Raw genomic sequence first — 24,000 nt, forward strand, 5'->3', positions numbered from 1 at the left:
CACACACACACCAGCAGCTCTACGACCTGCCTGCACACACACACACACACCAGCAGCTCTACGACCTGCCTGCAGACACACACACACCAGCAGCTCTACGACCTGCCTGCAGACACACACACACACCAGCAGCTCTACGACCTGCCTGCAGACACACACACACACCAGCAGCTCTACGACCTGCCTGCAGACACACACACACACCAGCAGCTCTACGACCTGCCTGCAGACACACACACACACCAGCAGCTCTACGACCTGCCTGCAGACACACACACACACCAGCAGCTCTACGACCTGCCTGCAGACACACACACACACACACCAGCAGCTCTACGACCTGCCTGCACACACACACACCAGCAGCTCTACGACCTGCCTGCAGACACACACACACACACCAGCAGCTCTACGACCTGCCTGCACACACACACACACACACACCAGCAGCTCTACGACCTGCCTGCAGACACACACACACACACACCAGCAGCTCTACGACCTGCCTGCAGCACACACACACACCAGCAGCTCTACGACCTGCCTGCAGACACACACACACACCAGCAGCTCTACGACCTGCCTGCAGACACACACACACACACACACCAGCAGCTCTACGACCTGCCTGCAGACACACACACCAGCAGCTCTACGACCTGCCTGCACACACACACACACACCAGCAGCTCTACGACCTGCCTGCAGACACACACACCAGCAGCTCTACGACCTGCCTGCACACACACACACACACCAGCAGCTCTACGACCTGCCTGCACACACACACACACACCAGCAGCTCTACGACCTGCCTGCACACACACACACACACACCAGCAGCTCTACGACCTGCCTGCAGACACACACACACACCAGCAGCTCTACGACCTGCCTGCACACACACACACCAGCAGCTCTACGACCTGCCTGCAGACACACACACACACCAGCAGCTCTACGACCTGCCTGCAGACACACACACACACACCAGCAGCTCTACGACCTGCCTGCAGACACACACACACACCAGCAGCTCTACGACCTGCCTGCAGACACACTCTCTTACATGAGCAGCTCTACGAGGCGCCTGCAGACGCCGGAGTTGATGACAGCCTGGATCTTCTCGTTGGGTCCATCAGAGAGGTAGGACAGGGCCCAGCAGGCGTCCGCTAACAGGTCTGGATCACTGCTGAACAACAGTCTAGACAGGACTTGCAGACAGGGGGACACCTGGGGGGACAGAGGACAGATGGGGACAGTTAGTGTGTGGTCCATCAGAAGGAAGGTCTAAAAGGGACACGGGGACAGAGGACAGATGGGGACAGTAGTGTGTGGTCCATCAGAGGTAGGACAGGGCCCAGCAGGCGTCCGCTAACAGGTCTGGATCACTGCTGAACAACAGTCTAGACAGGACTTGCAGACAGGGGGACACCTGGGGGGACAGAGGACAGATGGGGACAGTTAGTGTGTGGTCCATCAGAGGTAGGACAGGGCCCAGCAGGCATCCGCTAACAGGTCTGGATCACTGCTGAACAACAGTCTAGACAGGACTTGCAGACAGGGGGACACCTGGGGGGACAGAGGACAGATGGGGACAGTTAGTGTGTGGTCCATCAGAAATAGGACAGGGCCCAGCAGGCATCCGCTAACAGGTCTGGATCACTGCTGAACAACAGTCTAGACAGGACTTGCAGACACGGGGACAGAGACGCTGTTAAGACCTGTGGACAGACAGGGGGACAGAGACGCTGTTAAGACCTGTGGACAGACAGGGGGACAGAGGAACTGTTGCTGTGGGCTCTAAGAGTGTGTGAGTGAAGTTTGACGTTTTCCTGAAGAGACCCTGAACCCCAAAATGGTTCAATCCCTCAGTAGGAATAATGACATGGTGATCAACAACACTTCTCAGAACAATTAAGGCCAAAATCTTCACATTGACACCTGTCTACATGATTGTCTCGCTTGTCCACTGTCACTAAAGGGAACCTGACCAACACTTCTGAAGGGGTCAAAGTTGACAGTGCTGACGTCACTGGAGGCTCTGCCGTAGTGGGAGTGTCCCGGCCTGGCACCTGTTCCTGTCTAAAAGGTCAAAGAGCATATGCATCCTACCTTTGAAGCACATCTCTTCGACTAAGCCATCTACCCCTTTTACGGTTTTCCTGTGCCATACAAATGTGTGCATATTGGTCAAGCTACCAGGATATTAGCTAGCTAGGTAACATGACTAGACAACACAGTTTGTTATCAAAGCACAAATGTGCGTCCAACAATTAGTTAAAAAAACGGCCCGCACCATGGTTTATGAAATGGATGTGGTAAAAAGGGGAAAGGGTAGCTCTGGTAATATAATATAATATAATATAATATGCCATTTAGCAGACGCTTTTATCCAAAGCGACTTACAGTCATGCGTGCATACATTTTTGTGTATGGGTGGTCCCGGGGATCGAACCCACTACCTTGGCGTTACAAGCGCCGTGCTCTACCAGCTGAGCTAGAGAGACAGTTGTTCTGCAATATAAAAAGGCGCAAGCATGACTGTCTATGTGCTCTGTTTTTCCTCTGTGACTGTGTGTCAGATTGGCCTATGCTCTTGGTTCGAATAGACAAAATGAAAAGATACAATGTATTCACTTTGCGCGCGCTGTGAGATGCTCCAATAATGAAAAATGTAACAAGACTCAGTGTCTGCACACCCCAGCTCACCGTCACAGCTAAATTACACCCCAGCTCACAGTCACAGCTAAATTACACCCCAGCTCGCCGTCACAGCTAAATTACACCCCAGCTCACAGTCACAGCTAAATTACACCCCAGCTCGCCGTCACAGCTAAATTACACCCCAGCTCACAGTCACAGCTAAATTACACCCCAGCTCACCGTCACAGCTAAATTACACCCCAGCTCACAGTCACAGCTAAATTACACCCCAGCTCGCCGTCACAGCTAAATTACACCCCAGCTCGCCGTCACAGCTAAATTACACCCCAGCTCGCCGTCACAGCTAAATTACACCCCAGCTCGCCGTCACAGCTAAATTACACCCCAGCTCACCGTCACAGCTAAATTACACCCCAGCTCACCGTCACAGCTAAATTACACCCCAGCTCGCCGTCACAGCTAAATTACACCCCAGCTCACCGTCACAGCTAATTTACACCCCAGCTCACCGTCACAGCTAAATTACACCCCAGCTCACCGTCACAGCTAAATTACACCCCAGCTCACCGTCACAGCTAAATTACACCCCAGCTCGCCGTCACTGCTAAATTACACCCCAGCTCACCGTCACAGCTAATTTACACCCCAGCTCACCGTCACAGCTAAATTACACCCCAGCCCACCGTCACAGCTAAATTACACCCCAGCTCACCGTCACAGCTAATTTACACCCCAGCTCGCCGTCACAGCTAAATTACACCCCAGCTCGCCGTCACAGCTAAATTACACCCCAGCTCGCCGTCACAGCTAAATTACACCCCAGCCCGCCGTCACAGCTAAATTACACCCCAGCTCACCGTCACAGCTAAATTACACCCCAGCTCACCGTCACAGCTAAATTACACCCCAGCTCACCGTCACAGCTAATTTACACCCCAGCTCACCGTCACAGCTAAATTACACCCCAGCTCACCGTCACAGCTAAATTACACCCCAGCTCACCGTCACTGCTAAATTACACCCCAGCTCACCGTCACAGCTAATTTACACCCCAGCTCACCGTCACAGCTAAATTACACCCCAGCTCGCCACCATGGCTAAATTAGACCCCAGCTCACCGTCACAGCTAAATTACACCCCAGCTCGCCACCATGGCTAAATTACATTTTAAAAAACAGAAAGAGCAGATGGAGAGTTATGTTCCCTCTAAACTGCTCCCCCGGGACTGCTGCGCATAATAAATATCAGCCCGTGCAGAAAAGCATGAGATTGAACTTCACTCAACTTTTCTAGAGTTTTCCCCCGTTAGTCAGGGCCGGTCCTTGCCGTTCTGCCTCCCGAGTGGCACAGCGGTCTAAGGCACTGCATTGCAGTGCTAGAGGCGTCACTACAGATCCGGGTTCGATCCCGGGCTGTGTCGCAGCCGGGAGACCCATGAGGCGGTGCACAATTGGCCCAGCATCGTCAGGGTTAGGGGAGGGTTTGGCCGGCTGGGATGTCCTTGTCCCTTTTGCAATTATGTTAGCACAGCTGAAAACTGTTGTGCTGATTAAAGAAGCAATAAAACTGGCCTTCTTGATACTAGTTGAGTATATGGAGCATCAGCAATTGTGGGTTCGATTACAGGCTCAAAATGGCCAGAAACAAATAACTTTCTTCTGAAACTCGTCTGTCTATTCTTGTTCTGAGAAATGAAGGCTATTCCATGTGAGAAATTGCCAAGAAACTGAAGATCTCGTACAACGCTGTGTACTACTCCCTTCATAGAACAGAGCAAACGGGCTCTAACCAGAATAGAAAGAGGAGTGGGAGGCCCCGGTGCACAACTGAGCAAGAGGACAAATACATTAGTGTGTCTAGTTTGAGAATCAGACGTCTCACAGGTCCTCAAACTGACAGCTTCATTAAATAGTACCCGCAAAACACCAGTCTCAACGTCAACAGTGAAGAGGCGACTCCGGGATGCTGACCTTCTAGGCAGAGTTGCAAAGAAAATATCTCAGACTGGCCAATAAAAAGAAAAGATGGGCATGATGTAAAAAGTGTCATTACATATTTGGATGTGCTATTCACTGAACTCAACTGTGTTTACAGTATGAGCGGTCGTGAGTAGATGCACTTGTTTTGAGATCAAAGCGAGAGCTGCAAGTAGCCACGTGTGCACATTTAGTTCATATCCTTTGCTAGTTAGTGAGTTATTAGCCCCGTTATAGATCATTCGTAGTCAGCAATAGGGGAGTGATTGCTTCCTACAAGAGCACAACACATATACATTTCTAGACATCTTTGAAAAGCAAGTCAGGTAAAGAGCTTTATTTTCCTGTCTGAAAGGGGCAGTGTTGTATTTTGAGACAGGCTTGAATAAGCTAAGTAGCCAATAGGCAGAGGGTAGCATAATTTGTCTGATTCTCTGTAATAATGGTTTAAGAATAATAATGCATTTTTATTTTGTAAAGTGGTTTCTTGCATCAAACAAAATGTTCAGTCACCTCCTTGTCTGAAGGGCAAGTGGATAAACAGGTTAATGTCAAGCCCTGCATGTTTTTTTTCAAAAGTCTCATGGAATGTAGGCCTACATTGAACACCACACATTGGTTGCTGAATGAAAGAACAGCTATTTACATGTTAAAATGTTATGTAATCCTTTCCCCCCATTGTTTTTGATGGTAGGCCACTCTGGTAGGCCTACATTATGATCACGTAGCCTACTTGGCCATTGTTAAAAACAGTAAATGAATGTGGGTACAGCCTCAGTGTTCACAGTAAACGCACGCCAGAAGTTGCACAGAATGTTTTACAACGTTCAGGTTTGTGCTCAGCAGACCTGAAATTTGCTGTCCCAATTTTCTTTTGATGGAACATTGATGGAGAGTAATGGCTGGTTAGGGGATGCAGCTTGCTGATCACAGCGGTCACACGTCATATTGGATGAAGCATTCATTTCCGATATGACGTCACGCTCTGAACTCTGTTTGATATTCTCATTCTGATAGAACAGTGTTAAGTTCATGTTTTAAGTATCTCTACATGTTTCTGTTATTACGGTGCTATCACTCTGTTATTAATATGCCTGTGCGGTAGTCTCACTGTCGAAGGACCTGGCCTGAGTGCAATGGCAACCGTGTGCTGTGGAAATACGGTTTAGTAAACATGGTTAAAAACTTTTACCAAGTCGTCGTGTCATTTTAAGTTAAACATTGGTAGCGGAGGATGGTTAATAACTACACTGTGCCACCTGGCTTCGACGAGAAGAGGTCATGTGAGAGTTGGAATAATTAACTTGGAATCTGGACACGGGTTAACACGCGTTACTAATCTGGACGAGAAAAAGCAAGCACTTGCGGTGGAATTATCGCTCGAGGGAAGAGCGAGAGATACAGCACTGGAAATATCCATGGGAACTTTGATCAGAGCACTGGAATCTGTGTTTCTTAAAAGAAGAGAAAGCCTACGGGGCATATTCAAACTTTGACGGTGTTACACTAGAGACATTTCGGTTGCAATGACGGACTACATCATTGATTTCGAACAGAGGTCTAATAGGATTATATATAATGTATCTAATAAGATGCGCAAGTACAACATGGTTTCCCCCGGATGCAGTGTTAGCTTTCCAAGTTGCTAGATACTGCCTGTCTGGATGGTAAGGAGAAAGTTGGCTTTGACCGCTTGTACTGCGCTGACTTTCGCGTCAATGAAGTCGGCACTAAAAATACTTTGTTTTGTGAGAAGACGTCCCTCGCGCCAGATGGAATGCATGCGAGTGATGTGGCATATTACACTGAGCTGCAGAGAAAAGGCCCCAACAAGTCACGTTCTCAAGACAACCAGATGAGGGCGCCATTGCCCGTCGGGAAATCCACTGGACAGGTATGGAAGGAGATCAAAATGTGCCATTTGTCAAAGCTCTTAGCATCGGGTTAAAGACTGTCCTCGTAAAAAAATGAACACGTTAAAACTAACAGAGGAACATGTAAAAACACAAGTGATGGAGCAGTGTTACATCACACTGTTTCAAACGAATCTGCTTCTGATACTGAGATCTTTACAGTTGAATCCTTAGGATCTGCTGTGATTGATACTGCACAGTGTGTGGTCCAAAATGGCTTGATAGCCATGTCAGTGAACTAAATATGAAAGTACAAAATATGATTGACACACCGAGCAACAGAGCTTTCAAATTTGGAGATGGGAGAATCGTCCATTCTACCAAGAGAGTCAAGGTACCAGCAAAAATTGGTCAGACTAAGTGTCACATTGAAACAGAGGTGGTCCCTGTAGATATCCCCTTACTATTAAGCAAAGCTTCCCTCAAGAAGGCAGAGGCTGTAGTAGACATAAAAAATGACAAGGCAGTGATGTTTAAACAACCAGTGACCTTTGAACTTACTACCTCAGGACACTATTGTGTAAACATTTTAGACAAAAGACAATCACACAGAGTCCATGTAAAAAAACGAGATTGACGGACACAGAGCACATGGAGATTCTGACAGTCACAGAGAACATGAACACAGAGGGAAAAACACAAAGTATTGTTAAAACCTCAAACAGTTTGGACATGCTACAAGTTGACAGACTTCAGAAATTACTCAAGCAGTTCTGGGAATAATGACGACAGTATTTCCATTCTACGGTAGATAGTTGACAGTTGTGAGACATGCCAGAAGAACAGCAAACCTAAGGCCAGACCAGCTGTTGGTTTGCCACTGGCTTCCAGTGGCTGCAGATCTACATGAGCTAGGACCTAGTGTGTGGTACCTTCACATAAAAAAATCGACCACTTCACACGCTTCAGCGCTGGAAGCATTGTGAATACAAAAAGAAACCCAGTGAAATCGTCAAGCACTTCATTCATTCCTGGATAAGAGTGCATTGCATGGCCCGCCCCAGAAATTGTACAGTGACAACGGAGGAGAATTCAATAATAACGAAATAAAGAGAAATGGCTGAGAAATTCGACATGGAAGTAAAGACAACTGCTGCATGGAGCAATTAACTTCTGGAGAGACATAATCAAACACTCACAGAGATCATGCTGAAAGTGAAGCAAGACAATGGATGTGACTGGAAAACAGCCCAAGATTGGGCTTTGATGGCAAAAAACTAAAAATGCACAATGTTCATGGCTACAGCCCATACCACCTACTAGAGTTCGGGCAGAACCCTAACCTTCCCTCTGTACTGGCTGACAAGCCACCAGCACTAGAAGGGACCAGTGTGAGTGCAATGGGTGGGACAACACCTTTCAGCACTACATGCAGCGAGAAAAGCATTCACTGAAGCGGAGTGTTCAGAGAGAGTTCGCAGGGCTCTGCGTAAAACGGCTTCTACCCACCCATGAGAAGTACGAGACTGGAAACAAAGTGTACAACAAATGAGTTGACTGTCAAGAGTGGAAAGGACCGGGAGTCGTCATTGGCCAAGATGGTGTGGTGATATTTGTGAGGCACCATTGTCAGGGTGCCTCACTCAGGATTGCGGAAAGTAAATGATCAACAAGATGGAGGGGCTGTTGCTGAGAATCACTACTGAAAATGACAGAAAGAACACTTTAACAGACACAAAACCCACCAGATGTCGCATCCAATGATATGGACACTGAAACAGGAAATGGGAGCAGAGACCTTCAACCATGACACAGGTAATACTGTTGAGGGTTCAAATGAGGAAAACGTTCAACAACAGCCACGTGTTAAGACAACATGGTTGTTCCAATTTGAAAACCGGACAAAACTGTTAAATACATGGACAGAGAAAGTGGTATTTCACATACAGCAACCGTCATTGGACGAGCAGGAACAGCCAAAAGGAAAACACCAGAACTGGTACAACTTCTCTGAACCAGCTACACTTTCTGGTACAACAGGGTCAGCTGACCTGTCGCTTGTAGATAATCTCAGAGTTGAACCAATGGAAAAATTGAGAAAAACAGAACGTCATTCAAAATGATGATGTACTTGAAACAAACGACGTGTCATTTGACTCAGCTAAACTAGAGGAGCTCAGCAATTGGAGGAAAAATTGCATATTTTTTTGCAGGGAACAGAGCTGTCAAGGGACATTCACATCCAACCTCCGCCTGAAGCTAAGCGCGAAGGAACACGGTGGAAACAAACAAACAAACAAAAAAGGTGTGTGTACGGCCTGGCAGATGCATCCCTCTACTGGTACAAAAAAAAGGCAACGATGCCGAGTACAGGTGGAGAAATGTCACAAGTGGATCCTGCAGTCTATCTATTGGCTTGATCAAGACTGCAATGTGACTGGAGTACTTGCCTGTCATGTTGGGGACTTCATCTGGGGTGGCTTCACAGACCTTTGCTACAACTGTGACTCCACACCTCAGGTCGGCCGAGAAGAACATTATATTTTTTGTAATGTTGCCATAGTGTTTATTACAGTTGACGGAACAATACTGATGCAACAGGAAAGCTATATCAAGAATCTTCAAACCCATCCACATGGACTCTTCAAGAGCAGTAACAATTCCCCCCTGTGGAATTGAAGCTGATCAATTGGAGGTCAAAGACAGGTCAAATTCTACAGGTTGCTAGACAGAGTAGACCTGATGTAATGTTTGATGGCTGCAACTTGGCATCCAACGCAAAACCACGCCACTGCACAAACCGTTCATGAGGCAAACAAAAGTTGTTCAATAAAACTGAAAATCACAAACAAGTGACTGAAGTTTCAGCATGTTGGAAAAGATGACTCTGAAACTAGTGGTCTTCAGTGATGCTTCCAGATAGAGGCACACAAAAAGGTGAACATCTAGTCGTGTTAATGGGTGAAGAAGGAAGATTCTCACCTATCTGTTGGCAGTCAAAAAGGATCAGAAATGTTGTCCGAAGCACACTTGCCGGAGAAACCCTTGCTCTGGCGGACGGAATTGACAATGCCATCTTTCTGGCAACTCTGTTCTCAGCGCTTACCGCTGGTGAGACAAAACGGCACATTCTACCCTGTAGTTTGTGTCACTGACGACTACTCCTTCGTTGACGCTGTCAAGTCAACCAGGTCTATCACAGAGAAAATACTTGTTGTCTTGAGATTAGCAGCATCAAGGAACTTATTCAAGCACACGGAGAATCCAGCGGATTCTGTGGTCGGCCACAAAAGGGACAGCTTGTTGACTGTCTGACTAAACAGGGAGCATCCGGTCTTGTGCTCCTAAAGGCACTCAAGTAATGGAAAGTGGCAGCTTGAGTAATACAAATGTTTTTTTTTAAACTTTGTCACACAACCCATTTGTAATGGGTACCTTAAATAATACTTGGGACATTTAATTATTTTGTTGATGTTTTATTTGTCTTTAAAAGAAAAAAGTGGGAGAATGTTAAGTTAATGTTTTAAGTATCTCTATATTTCTGTTATCAGTCTGTTGTTAGTATGCCTGTGCGGTAGTCTCACTGTCGAAGGACCTGGCACGAGTGCAATGGCAACCGTGTGCTGTGGAAATACGGTTTAGTAAACGTTGTTAAACTGGAACCTAGTCGTCGTGTCATTTTAAGTTAACAGACAGATCTGACATTATGGTTCTGAACTCCGATATTCTCTTTGTAGAATGCGTAGGGATGAGTCAATGATTTCGATATGAGAAACTGATACGCTAACATGCTCTCTCCTTCTCATCTCATCTCCTCTCCTCTAGTTCTACTGATAGGGCTGAATACTATGCCCTCTCTGACACTATAACAGCCCATTAAATGAGTTACTGTGACTAGGGGAAAGTTGACAGGGAACCATCTAAGAGTAGGCTATTGGGCCACATCCTCCCACACAGAGTGAATCTCAGGTCTAAAATGGCTTCTTGTCCCTCTCATAGCCAATAGAGAAACCGAGTGGAAAGAGAGAGGAATAATCCTTTAGACTTTTGAGAGATTCACAGGGTGAGAGAAAACTCCTGCCTCTTCACATACCATTCCCTGGTCACATGCTCAGTCCGAGTCACTGCAGCTGTTATGTTCTGGCTGGCCAGAGTCACTAGCAGATTCAACCATCAGCTAGCTAACAGGCAGGCGTAACACAGCATTACAGACAAGCTCCACGGCATACTCATTCCCTACATAGTGCACTACTTGAGAGCAGGGTCCATAGGTACATGGATGCCAAAAGACTGACTTCATCATTCATATTATTCAGGACGTACCAAAACAGAGAGGTGTTAATACTACTAAGTGTATCAAATCAGATACTGATCCTATTATAATGTTGTGACTACACCAACAGTACTTCTCTGGCTCCAACCGATTCTAGAAATGTGAAATATGTCTGAAGCTGTGTTAACATAGTGGAGACATGCAGAGGGTTTGCCTTGACCCTGGACCTTGCAGTACTAGGACCCCCCGGTCCATGTTATTTTATTAATTACGATCTAAATGATCCTAGACCAGCACTCCTAGGGGGGGGGGGGGTTTGGGACTGTGGGTGGGGTTAGGGGTTTGTGTGTTACCTTCTCAAATACAGGTGGGGGGCTCTTTCCCCTGCACAGGTTAGACAGAGCCCACACTGCATTCCTAGTCATGGTCAGTCTGGTGGATTTGGTCAGAAGCCTGGAGAGAGGAACAGGGGAGAGGAACCACGAGTGAACGTCTTATGTGGAGTAGTAGATAACATCAGATGACACAGGACCTCCGCTCTGATTACACTGATACACACAACAGTAGTGTGTGATTGTGTACTCACATTAATAGTGGTGGTAGGATATTACAGTTGAGTACGTAGTCTCTGCACACTGCACTGTCCCCTGCTATGTTACCCAAAGCCCACACTGCCTGAGAGAGAGGGAGGGAGAGAGAGAGACGAGAGCGCGGGGGAGGGAGAGAGAGAGAGCGGGGGAGCGAGAGAGAGAGAGAGACGGGGAGAGCAGAGAGAGCGCAGGGGAGGGAGAGAGAGAGCGGGGGAGGGAGAGAGAGAGCGCGGGGGAGGGAGAGCGAGAGAGAGAGCGGGGGGAGGGAGAACGAGAGAGAGGGAGAGAGCGGGGGAGGGGGAGGGAGAGGGAGAGGGAGAGAGCGGGGGAGGGAGAGAGCGGTTCCAATTCCACAACTAGGTAGAAATGATAGATGGTCTGGTAATCCATTTTTCCATGCCTGTTTAGATGTAGTGTGGAATGCCTTGTCTTACCTGTTCCTGAACATCTTCAACGTCAGAGTTGAGTAGTTCTATGAAGATGGGTACTGCTCCCGCCTCGATTACTATGTTAGTCTGCATGGACGTACCTGATGCTATGTTGGTCAGCGCCCACGCCGCCTCAAACTACACAGACAGAGACTTTATTAATGACACATTGGTATTGATAATAAAACTTGACAACATGTTATTGTAGACAGCAATAATTTACAATGATATCCACAATGGATAAACAGCCAATTAAAGCCTGACCATCCTTCTAGGTTTCCAGTACTTGTCTGGGTTAACTTTTCTATTTTACCAATAAAAACGTTTCCTAATATTCCGAGGTCTCACCTGTAATGTGCAGTTGACGCTCGTCTTCAGGAACTCTACCAACCTCTCTACAATGCCTGGGGTGTTGATGACCTCGTCAATAGGTGGATTGGGTTCTGGAACAAGATCAGACACAGAATATATGAGTAACGGTCTAACAATTAGCACCATGGACTCACAACCTTCACCACCCAAGAGGGAGGTAGCTGAATCAGCTGTGCTAGTGCCGGGCTGGGCTTGGAGCAACAGCCTGCAGACCCCCGAGGGTCACCAGGACCAGGAGTGACAACACCCCCGAGGGTCCCCAGGACCAGGAGTGACAACACCCCCGAGGGTCCCCAGGACCAGGAGTGACAACACCCCCGAGGGTCACCAGGACCAGGAGTGACAACACCCCCCCGAGGGTCACCAGGACCAGGAGTGACAACACCCCCGAGGGTCACCAGGACCAGGAGTGACAACACCCCCGAGGGTCACCAGGACCAGGAGTGACAACACCCCCGAGGGTCACCAGGACCAGGAGTGACAACACCCCCGAGGGTCACCAGGACCAGGAGTGACAACACCCCCGAGGGTCCTCAGGACCAGGAGTGACAACACCCCCGAGGGTCCCCAGGACCAGGAGTGACAACACCCCCGAGGGTCACCAGGACCAGGAGTGACAACACCCCCGAGGGTCACCAGGACCAGGAGTGACAACACCCCCGAGGGTCCCCAGGACCAGGAGTGACAACACCCCCGAGGGTCACCAGGACCAGGAGTGACGAGCACGGCCATACACAGACAGGCTACAGGATATCCTGATGATATTCACTGAACAGCCAGGTACCTTTGGACAGTAGTTTCCTGAACGTCTGTGTTGTGGTGAGTTGGAGCTCTGGGTCCTCTGAGAAGAGCATCTCCACCAGGTGTCTAGTCAGGACTCCTTCCTCTGTGGCTGTGGAGTCCACATACGAGTCGACCAGTGGACTCTCAAACATGCCTCCCTCCTCGTTCAACATGTCAACGTTTCTCCTCTTGAAGAGCTGGCCAAATACAGGAGAGAAACAGCAGATGAGTGTCTGTGTGTGCATCTGCCTAGGCTAGGTGTGGCTAGCCGTGCTAGGTGCTATACAGGTGGGTTATGTTGTGTACCTGTTGCTCTCGTTTTTGCTTCCTAAGCTGGATTCCTTCCTCCTCTCTCCTGCGCCTCATCTCCTCCACATTCAGGGCTTTGTTCTTGTAGCTGTTCATCCTGTGGTTATCCTTCGCTGGACTGGCTGACGGCTCTGAAACAAGACACGTTAGATCATCTTTAATACAATCACTTCTACTAATCCAATCCACATCTTACACAGCACGGTTAGGCCTTTAACAAAAAAAATGAAGTCCAGCAACAGTCGCCAGGAAGAGCAGGGACAAGAGAAGGAACAAGTCAGTGCATGTCTCAGATCCCAGGGTGTACACTTGGTGATGACCCAGTATAAACATGCCCCGCACTCACACACCAGATATGCAAATACAGGCTTACATGTAGCCTAAGTTACCTTCTCTCTGACTATCATAAACCTAAAAACACACACACAGACTACACTGCCCCACACACACACAGACTACACTGCCCCACACACACACACACACAGACTACACTGCCCCACACACACACAGACTACACTGCCCCACACATAGAGACTACACACATACAGACTACACTGCCCCACACATACAGACTACACTGCCCCACACACACACAGACTACACTGCCCCACACACAGACTACACTGCCCCACACATACAGACTACCACTGCCCCACACATACAGACTACACACATACAGACTACACTGCCCCACACACACACAGACTACACACATACAGACTACACTGCCCCACACACACACAGACTACACTGCCCCACACATACAGACTACCACTGCCCCACACATACAGACTACACACATACAGAATACAGTGCCCCACACATACAGACTACACACATACAGACTACACACATACAGACTACACAGCCCCACACATACAGACTACACACATACAGACTACACAGCCCCACACATACAGACTACACAGCCCCACACATACAGACTACACAGCCCCACACATACAGACTACACAGCCCCACACATACAGATGCAGACCACAGACAGAGCTCTATTCTCCAGCAGTCAGCTGGCAGACAAAACAAACATTTATTCAAGGGAGTTAATCGCAGAGTTAGCAGGAAGTGCCTGATCAGCCAGCCGCCTGACCGCCGACGAAACTGCCCCAACTCAGCATTTGTGCAGTCATGGCACCAGAAGCTGCCTGACTAGGCACCGGACCAGAGTCACAGCAAATATGAAAACATGAAGCAGAATAAACTCTATGGTCCTTTAAAAACCTGATGTATGTAAAATATTGTCCACCATAGCTTGGAAAATAAATACATGTGACTCTGGATGACAACATGTTTGTTTCCAACATTAGGACTGTTTTCCTAAATAAGTTAAATCCGCTTTGCGTTTCGTTTCCTTGCCACAATAGTAACGAATATGTCAATACTGGTATGGTCCCGGCCCTAATGTGTGTGTGTGTGTGTGTGTGTGTGTGTGTGTATATATATATATATATATATATATATATAGGGGAGGGCAGGGAATGCCCAACTGCCCATTGGCTTCAACCTGTAGCTTCTAAAGCAGGGATCATAAACTACATTCAACCACGGGACAATTTTTTTATTAGGCTGCAAATTGCCTGCAAGAAGCCCAAGCAAATATAATATTTCACTAAAACAACCATTTCAAACCTTTCTTCCAATTGTGTAAAATCACTCGGAGCTGATTTCCTGGTCTTTCTACAGTCTTATGTCCAACAATGAAAATTATATTTAAAATTGGGGGGCCAAATAAAACCACCCGCGGGCCACCAATTGGAGAAGCCGGATCTAAAAAGGAGTCATCCAGGTCCTTTGTGGCCTCTTCTTCTAATGCAACTACCTGGCATTCTGTCTGCCAGCCACCACGACCACAGGGATGGATAACCTTCACATGACTTTAAAATACATGTTTAATTAAATCAGAATATTTTTTAGAATAAATCAGCATTAGCCACACAGAGGCCTCCTGTAATGATTGGAGCGCTGTTGCTCCCTCGCCCCCAGGCCCGCTGCAGTATTCGGTGTGTGTGATCGTGATGTGTCCAGATGGTATCACGCACGCCCATCCGCTTGCGGATGGAAGCCTTGACTTTCCCCTCTATCTGATACAGAGTGATCATCCCTGTGAGGAGGGGTGAGGCTTTAGCCTCCCATGTTTAGGTCTGCTGTGAGATCATTATAAAACTAATGAAATAAACTCTCCCAATACAACAGAAGAGGCTTGAGCGGAGTCCACACTAGAAACCAGTTTGGTTTGGATTGGGCCAGGGGCATTCTATGTATTTAGGCAACCCAACACAGTTATGGTGGGTGAGTCCTGATGTGAATGCTCCTGTTTTGGCAATGGCCCTCACAGACAGACGGCCAAGTCTAGACACAGAGGAGATTTTAAAAAAAGAGGGCAACCCTCCTATGAAACGAAGTAGGATGATGTTTCCCCCCCCATAGACACTGATCTACGGTCATTCTGGCAGTTAAATCAGCATTCATCCCATTGGTTAAGGTTAGAGTTGGAGGGAATTAAGCGGATCCTAGATCTGTGCCTGTGGGGAACTTCTACCTGGAGACTCAGAAAGTCAGGAGTGAGAGGGCAGCGAACTGGAAGAAATGCCAGTAATACAGTCGGACTTAGCCCACACATACACACTTCAACCTGTCCCTGTCCCAGGCTGTAGTCCACACTTGCTTCAAGGAGAACACCATCATCCTAGTGTCCAAACGAAGGTGACATGCCCAACTGACGATCGCCCCCGTGGCCCCCTCTTCAAGAAGTGCTTGGAGAGGCTGGTCATGGCCGATCTGCTTCACCACTCCAACAGATCCATGGAAGATGCCATTTTTCCATCGCTACTCACACGGCCCTAACACATCTGGACAAGAGGAACACCTATGTGAGAATGTTTCATATCGTCATACAGTCCTCCTCTCGTCCCGGGATTTACGGTATTACCGGCTTAGTACACCAGAATGCTAATCGAATTAGCGCAAGTTATAGCGAATTTCCATGGAGGCTGTTAAAATATGCTAACGAGCACAAATAAAAATTAACTAGTTACAAAGACAGGCAATATAGCTCAAAGTTACACACAGGTAGGAGCTACCGAATGTCATTTTTGGTGAGTTTGGACATTTACAAGCGAATGTTAACGAGAGACATTGTGCAAATGAACAAAGTTTTGAGGTATGCTCGTCTGAAGGAAGAACAGTACTGGCTCTGGGGCAGCATGTGTACACGCTGTGTCTGTGTGGAGTCTGGAGTCGCTAGGGCAACGAGCCTGCTCTGCTCGGAGAAGAGGTGGGGAGGAGCAGACGAGCCGAGAACAGAGAGGAGAGGAAAAACACAAGGAAATCAAGATAGCACTGGCAGCCGTACAGATAACTCATCCAACGGGCTTTGACTTCTCAAACAAGGCAGAAAGCTAACACAATATGATGCCCCGTCCACCTTTATTAATTCAGCCACTTACTTGGATAACTAGCAAGTTAAAACTTAGTGTTAGATTAATTTGTATTTTAAGAATAATGACTAAAGGATTTCACCCCAAATACAGTATAAATGTGTAAACTGTGTTAGAATTGTAATGTAGTGTCAACCCACTAACAGAGGGGGGGGACTAAACATTCCAGGGTGAAGGAGAAAGGTGGAAACTGTTTAAGAAAGCCTCCTAAAGGTGGGCGGAGCAAAGTGCCTTTGTGTGTCAAGAGGTATAAAACAGGAGTGTATGGGTTTTGGCGCCAGAGCTCTCCATGAATAAAAATACAGATCATTCTTGCTGGTTGTGGACCTTGAATCATTTATGTTTAAAACCAGAGACTTACAACCTCTGGTAATGATTCAAGCTTAGGTTGAATTAGAGATAGAAATTCTCGTGACACTTAGGGATTGCATTAAAGCAGAATTCTGAGTTTTTCCAAGCAGGAAAATAAATAAAAACGATTAAGAAATATCTTAAAACGCAGATCTAAAATACTTCTTATTGTAATTTCTGCTCGGAATCAGACTAAATGTTGTGCTTCAGTTGCACTTCTCCACTCGGATGAGAATTCAGCGAAACGGGCGTTCTATCAACAGACAACGCTCTGACTGACGTGGAGCTACTTTTCTCGCTGTAGCAAGCCTAAGATTAACTTGAAGAAAAACATTAGGAAACGTAGCTTTCCTACATTCCTTCAATGATAAACAGAAGAGATATGATGGCCATGCATCGTTTCGGCCAAAAAATACCTTGGTTTTTCATTGTAAGCTCATTTATTTGTGGCTGCCAGCCAAATAGCGTTGCACTTCTGTTGTCATCTGATGAAAATTAAGCTATTTTCCGCCGAATGTATTTAACTAAATGTAAAAGCTACAAATATATATTTTTAGAAAAACTTCCAACTAAATATTTTCAACGGTGTTTACGGGATTGAAAAACCATCCCGTGGCTATTTGGTATACAGTATACCGCCATCCCGTGGCTATTTGGTATACAGTATACCGCCATCCCGTGGCTATTTGGTATACAGTATACCGCCCAAGCCTAATGTTGTTCACTGACTACAGTTTTAGCATTCAACACTATTGTTCCCTCCAAGAAAACGACACCAAGCTCAGAGCCCTGGGTCTGGACAGTACTCTCTGCAACTGGATCCTGGACTTCCTGATGGGCAGACCACAGGCTGTGAGGATTGGCAACAACACCTCCTCCAAACGGACTTTTAAACACGGGCCCCCCAGGGGTGTGTCCTCAGCCCTCAGCTGTACTTCCTGTTCAACCACGACTGCGAGGATTTGCGCGACACAAACTCAATTATCAAGTTTGCTGACGACACCACGGTTGTAACCAACAACAAGTCAGCCTATAAGGAGGAGGCAAGTGAACTGGCATTATGGTGTCGGGATAACAACCTGATTGCAGGGTACAGTGAAAATCTTAGGCTACCAACATACAGGAGGACTAAGTTTAATGAAAATGGTTTAAAACAAAACTATAAATAGCACTATATACAATGCATTCGGAAAGTATTCAGACCCCGTCACTTTTTCCCCATTGTTCTGCTACAGCCTTACTCTAAAATTGATTAGATAAACCCCCACATCTACACACAATACCCCATGATGACAAAGAAAAAATAGATTTTTAGAAATTGAAATATCACATTTACATAAGTATTAAGACCCTTACTCAGTACTTTCTGGGTATTCTGGATGGATATTGACCTCATTCCGTCAGTAGAGGATGCCTGGTTGTTCTTTAAAAGTGCTTTCCTCTCCATCTTAAATAAGCATGCCCCATTCAAAAAATTCAGAACTAAGAACAGATATAGCCCCTGGTTCACCCCAGACTTGACTGCCCTTGATCAGCACAAAAATATCCTGTGGCGTACTGCATTAGCATTGAACAGCCCCCGCGATACGCAACTTTTCAGGGAAGTCAGGAACCAATATACACAATCAGTTAGGAAAGCAAAGGCTAACCTTTTTAAACAGAAATGTGCATCCTGTAGCACTAACTCCAAAATGTTTTGGGACACTGGAGAATAAGAGCACCTCCTCCCAGCTGCCCACTGCACTGAGGCTAGGAAACACTGTCACTACCGTTAAATCTACGATAATCGAAAATTTTAACAAGCGTTTGGCTACGGCTGGCGATGCTTTCCACCTGGCTACTCCTACCCAGGCCACCAGCTCTGCACCCTCCGCTGTAACTTGCCCATGTTCCCCCCGCTTCTCCTTCACCCAAATTCAGATAGCTGATGTTCTGAAAGAGCTGCAAAATCTGGACCCTTACAAATCAGCTGGCCTAGACAATCTGGACCCTTTCTTTCTAAAATTAGCCGTTGAAATTGTCGCAACCCCTATTACTAGCCTGTTCAACCTCTCTTTCGTATCGTCTGAGATCCCCAGAGATTGGAAAGCTGCCGCGGTCATCCCCCTCTTCAAAGGGGGTGACACTCTAGATCCAAACTGTTACAGACCTCCAGTGGGGGGAAAAAAGTATTTAGTCAGCCACCAATTGTGCAAGTTCTCCCACTTAAAAAGATGAGAGAGGCCTGTAATTTTCATCATAGGTACACATCATCTATGACAGACAAATTGAGAATTTAATCCAGAAAATCACATTGTAGGATTTTTATGAATTTATTTGCAAATTATGGTGGAAAATAAGTATTTGGTCACCTACAAACAATCAAGATTTCTGGCTCTCACAGACCTGTAACAACTTCTTTACCTGTATTAATGGCACCTGTTTGAACTTGTTATCAGTATAAAATACACCTGTCCACAACCTCAAACAGTCACACTCCACTATGGCCAAGACCAAAGAGCTGTCAAAGGACACCAAAAACAAAATTGTAGACCTGCAACAGGCTGGGAAGACTGAATCTGCAATAGGTAAGCAGCTTGGTTTGAAGAAATCAACTGTGGGAGCAATTATTAGGAAATGGAAGACATACAAGACCACTGATAATCTCCCTCGATCTGGGGCTCCACGCAAGATCTCACCCCGTGGGGTCAAAATGATCACAAGAACGGTGAGCAAAAATCCCAGAACCACACGGGGGACCTAGTGAATGACCTGCAGAGAGCTGGGACCAAAGTAACAAAGCCTACCATCAGTAACACACTACGCCGCCAGGGACTCAAATCCCTGCAGTGCCAGACGTGTCCCCCTGCTTAAGCCAGTACATGTCCAGGCCCGTCTGAAGTTTGCTAGAGTGCATTTGGATGATCCAGAAGAGGATTGGGAGAATGTCATATGGTCAGATGAAACCAAAATAGAACTTTTTGGTAAAAACTCAACTCGTTCGTGTTTGGAGGACAAAGAATGCTGAGTTGCATCCAAAGAACACCATACCTACTGTGAAGCATGGGGGTGGAAACATCATGCTTTGGGGGCTGTTTTTCTGCAAAGGGACCAGGACGACTGATCCGTGTAAAGGAAAGAATGAATGGGGCCATGTATCGTGAGATTGAGTGAAAACCTCCTTCCATAAGCAAGGGACATTGAAGATGAAACGTGGCTGGGTCTTTCAGCATGACAATGATCCCAAACACACCGCCCGGGCAACGAAGGAGTGGCTTCGTAAGAAGCATTTCAAGGTCCTGGAGTGGCCTAGCCAGTCTCCTGATCTCAACCCCATAGAAAATCTTTGGAGGGGAGTTGAAAGTCTTGTTGCCCAGCGACAGCCCCCAAAACATCACTGCTCTAGAGGAGATCTGCATGGAGGAATGGGCCAAAACACCAGCAACAGTGTGTGAAAACCTTGTGAAGACTTACAGAAAACGTTTGACCTGTGTCATTGCCAACAAAGGGTATATAACAAAGTATTGAGAAACTTTTGTTATTGACCAAATACTTATTTTCCACCATAATTTGCAAATAAATTCATTAAAAATCCTACAATGTGATTTTCTGGATTTTTTCTTCTCATTTTGTATGTCATAGTTGACGTGTACCTATGATGAAAATTACAGGCCTCATCTTTTTAAGTGGGAGAACTTGCACAATTGGTGGCTGACTAAATACTTTTTTCCCCACTGTATATTAGAAGGTGTAGTGAACTTAATGAAACGTGGTATTATATAGTGTCTTCCAGGATTGATGGACGTCTCCTATAGCATTATGTTAAGGGGATTCCTGGGATAAAGTATAATGTCTTACTTACACAGAGTATGTGATTGTATTGGCTAATGAATGAAATATGACATTTACAGGGGCGACAGGACCAACAGAAGGGGAGACAGATTTTCCTAGGGGGTTGATCAAATAATTGATAATGGATCATTTGAGATGAGATCACATGTAGCAGATTTAGGGTAATCAATTAAATAATCATGGTATACTCGAGGAATTTTGAGTGGTTTTACGGATTAATTTTGAGGAATTAGATTGGAATGTTGCCCAGGGCTAGGGGGAGCAGTAGTGGAGTTAGGCAGTATTTAGGTCGTAAAAGTGAGCTACAAAATTAAGTGGGGCCTGGCTATTTTTGGCTGTTGTTTTTCCAATTGGGTTTTTCAAATAAAAGACAACACACCTAGTATGCTGGTTATAAAGGGTTGTTATGTTGAATTTAGGGGGTTTTCAACAGTTCATGGAGTTTTTCGTTTTTTGACTGAGTGATACGCCATCCCATCTGGTTTGGGCTTAGAGGGACTATCATTTGTTTTTCAACAGGACAATGACCCAACACACCTCCAGGATGTGTAAGGGCTATTTTACTAAGAAGGTGAGTGATGGAGTGCTGCATCAGATGACCTGGCCTCCACAATCCCCCCAACCTCAACCAAATTGAGATGGTTTGGGATGAGTCGGACTGCAGAGTGAAAGAAAAGCAGCCAACAAGTGCTCAGCATATGTGGGAACTCCTTCAAGACTGTTGGAAAAGCATTCCAGGTGAAGCTGGTTGAGAGAATGCCAAGAGTGTGTAAAGCTGTCATCAAGGCAAAGGCTGGCTATTTGAAGAACCTCAAATATAAAATATATTTTGATCTGTTTAACACTTTTGTTTACTACATGATTCCGTATGTGTAATTTCATAGTTTTGACGTCTTCACTATTATTCTACAATGTAAAACACTTCAATGAGTAGGTGTCCAAACTTTTGACTGGTAGTGTATATCCACATAGACACACACACACACCACAACTGCTGCTACCAGACTCGTTTACTATTGCTAATACTGCACAATTTAAACAATTGCCCCCCCAATCCCCGCTTCCCTGATACATGTGTAAATGTTATAATATAAATTGTGCCTTCCTGTATTATACTTATGCTAATTTGTTATTCTATTCTACTGAAACATTTACTTTGTTCTTATTCAGATATTTAATAATTTCTTATTGTTGTTGCATTGTCGAGACAGAACCAGCAAGTAAGCATTTGGTTGACGATGTATACCATGTGTTTCCCATACATATGATTAATACAACTTAAACTCTTCAAACACCAACTGCACAGAGGGCGATTGGCATGTTGATGTTGCTCAGTGAGTACAAACTAGTTTGGCCAGAGGAGAGGTGAGCCACAACACAAGGGCAACTGTCTGATAACGACATGTCGTCTCATGCATGATGAATCTAACCACTTTTACAAGTGGAGAGAGAGTGTGAGAGGGCGAGGGAGAGAAAAGGGGGGGGGGGGAAAGAGTGAGAAAGAAGGAGCAAAGTTAAGGACAGTCAGATATGAGAGAGAGGGGAAAGTTGGAGAGAAAGAAGCAACAAGTCAGAGGGTCTCAGATATGTTGAGGACAAAGAAAACCGGAAAGAAAGTGTTGTTGATACTGGTGTAGCTAGGTGATAATGTTAATTATCTCTACTGGTCACACACACTGACAACCTACCAGTATTTTCTATCAGTACCACTCTCTTGCGCTCCTATGTGCAGTATGTTCCTGTATTCTCTCTCCCTCCCCTCTCAAAACAGGACAAATATCTGCCTAAATAGCAGAGACATCTCTATTACACTATCAATAGAGCATGGAGCATCTTTCCCACGTGTCTGAGTTTTGGCATGTGGCTAACATTGAGTTCAAAATAAAACAGACTAGAAATAACTTCTGGCTAGCTAGCTGTCTTGAGCAGCAGTCATCACTTTGGTCACTGTCTTGTGACACAAATGTGACACTGCATTAAATTCAATGGATAATGATAGCTTGCTAGCTAGTTACGTTAGTTCAGTTATGAACCTCATGTGGTAGCAACGTTTGAGAAGCTGTAGCTAGCTAACTAGCCAACTAGTTAACGTTACGATAGCTAGCGTGTCAACACAATAACGTAGGTGTGGCCCGCCCTAGCTAACACTGAGTGTCAATATAAAAGTAACAGGGGTATGGCAGGTTGCTAACTTCAATACCTAGTTAAATTGACAGTTAACGAGCAAAACCTGTTATATAATATGGCTAACCACTTGCGTACTAGTTAGCTTCCGTGCTAACGTTACCTTCTAACACACAGCAAAAGGCTTACTAGCTAGCATGCGATGCATGTAACGTTAGCGTTAAATGTGGCAATTTCGACAGCTATCTCTAACGTTACTTTCTTGAAGAAAACGTCGTCTAAACAATGTAACACTGTACCAGGAAAGGTGACCATTTGTAGATGAACACACCTATCATTTCGATAATATTATAAACAATCATTTTAGCTTGCTATTTACGTTAACTAGGGAGCTAGCGTTAACTTAGCTTCTGGGATTTGACAAGCATTTATTCGAACGCTCGGTATTCTCTCGCCCCGGTGTATGAAGCATACGATCATAGACGGCCCTAGAAACACAACATCGTAACTCACCCATTTTTGTCTTAAATGACAGATACTTCGTGTGTTGTTTATAAATAACTAGTAATCCTCTTCCTTTGCTTTCCAGATTTTGCTCCTCACAGACAATATGTCGTCGGAGAAATACGGAAGGCGAGAGATGACATATTTTATACCACTGTTTCCCACGGACGCTAGGGGGCGCGAATACGACACTACTGTTAATTAAATAATAATAATAATAATAAATGATTGCACAAAACCTTTGTCACAAATTCTATCAGTGGAAGGTTTTTATGATATTTGATAAAGTTGTCCAAGTTTAAAGTTTAAAGTTTTAATGTAACGTGCACTGTTTTCATGAATATTTCATAATGAAAAATCAACAAATGTAATTCAACATCCAAGCAATGATTGAAAAGATGTTCCTGGCTGTAGAGGCAAATTCACAGCCTACGCTGAGTGTACAAAACATTTGGAACACCTGCTCTTTCCATGACAGACTGCC

General features: G+C 45.8%; 1 protein-coding gene across 1 annotated transcript in view; it reads right to left on the reverse strand.

Moving 5' to 3' along the window:
• The window catches only part of LOC121555836 (importin subunit alpha-7), a 34,730-nt gene extending 11,114 nt beyond the window's left edge, over window positions 1-23,616 (reverse strand). Inside the window, exons 1-8 of the mRNA XM_041869681.2 lie at window positions 23,526-23,616; window positions 13,249-13,382; window positions 12,944-13,139; window positions 12,136-12,230; window positions 11,794-11,925; window positions 11,356-11,444; window positions 11,123-11,222; window positions 1,070-1,233 (exon numbers count right to left, since the gene is read on the reverse strand). Of these exons, the coding sequence (XP_041725615.1) occupies window positions 1,070-1,233; window positions 11,123-11,222; window positions 11,356-11,444; window positions 11,794-11,925; window positions 12,136-12,230; window positions 12,944-13,139; window positions 13,249-13,382; window positions 23,526-23,529 (914 nt within the window). The 5' untranslated portion in view covers window positions 23,530-23,616. The remainder of the gene's footprint in view (window positions 1-1,069; window positions 1,234-11,122; window positions 11,223-11,355; window positions 11,445-11,793; window positions 11,926-12,135; window positions 12,231-12,943; window positions 13,140-13,248; window positions 13,383-23,525) is intronic.
• Between the last annotated feature and the right edge of the window lie 384 nt (window positions 23,617-24,000).

The sequence above is a fragment of the Coregonus clupeaformis genome, chromosome 8 (assembly GCF_020615455.1).
Source record: "Coregonus clupeaformis isolate EN_2021a chromosome 8, ASM2061545v1, whole genome shotgun sequence".
In the NCBI taxonomy this organism is placed as follows: domain Eukaryota; kingdom Metazoa; phylum Chordata; class Actinopteri; order Salmoniformes; family Salmonidae; genus Coregonus; species Coregonus clupeaformis.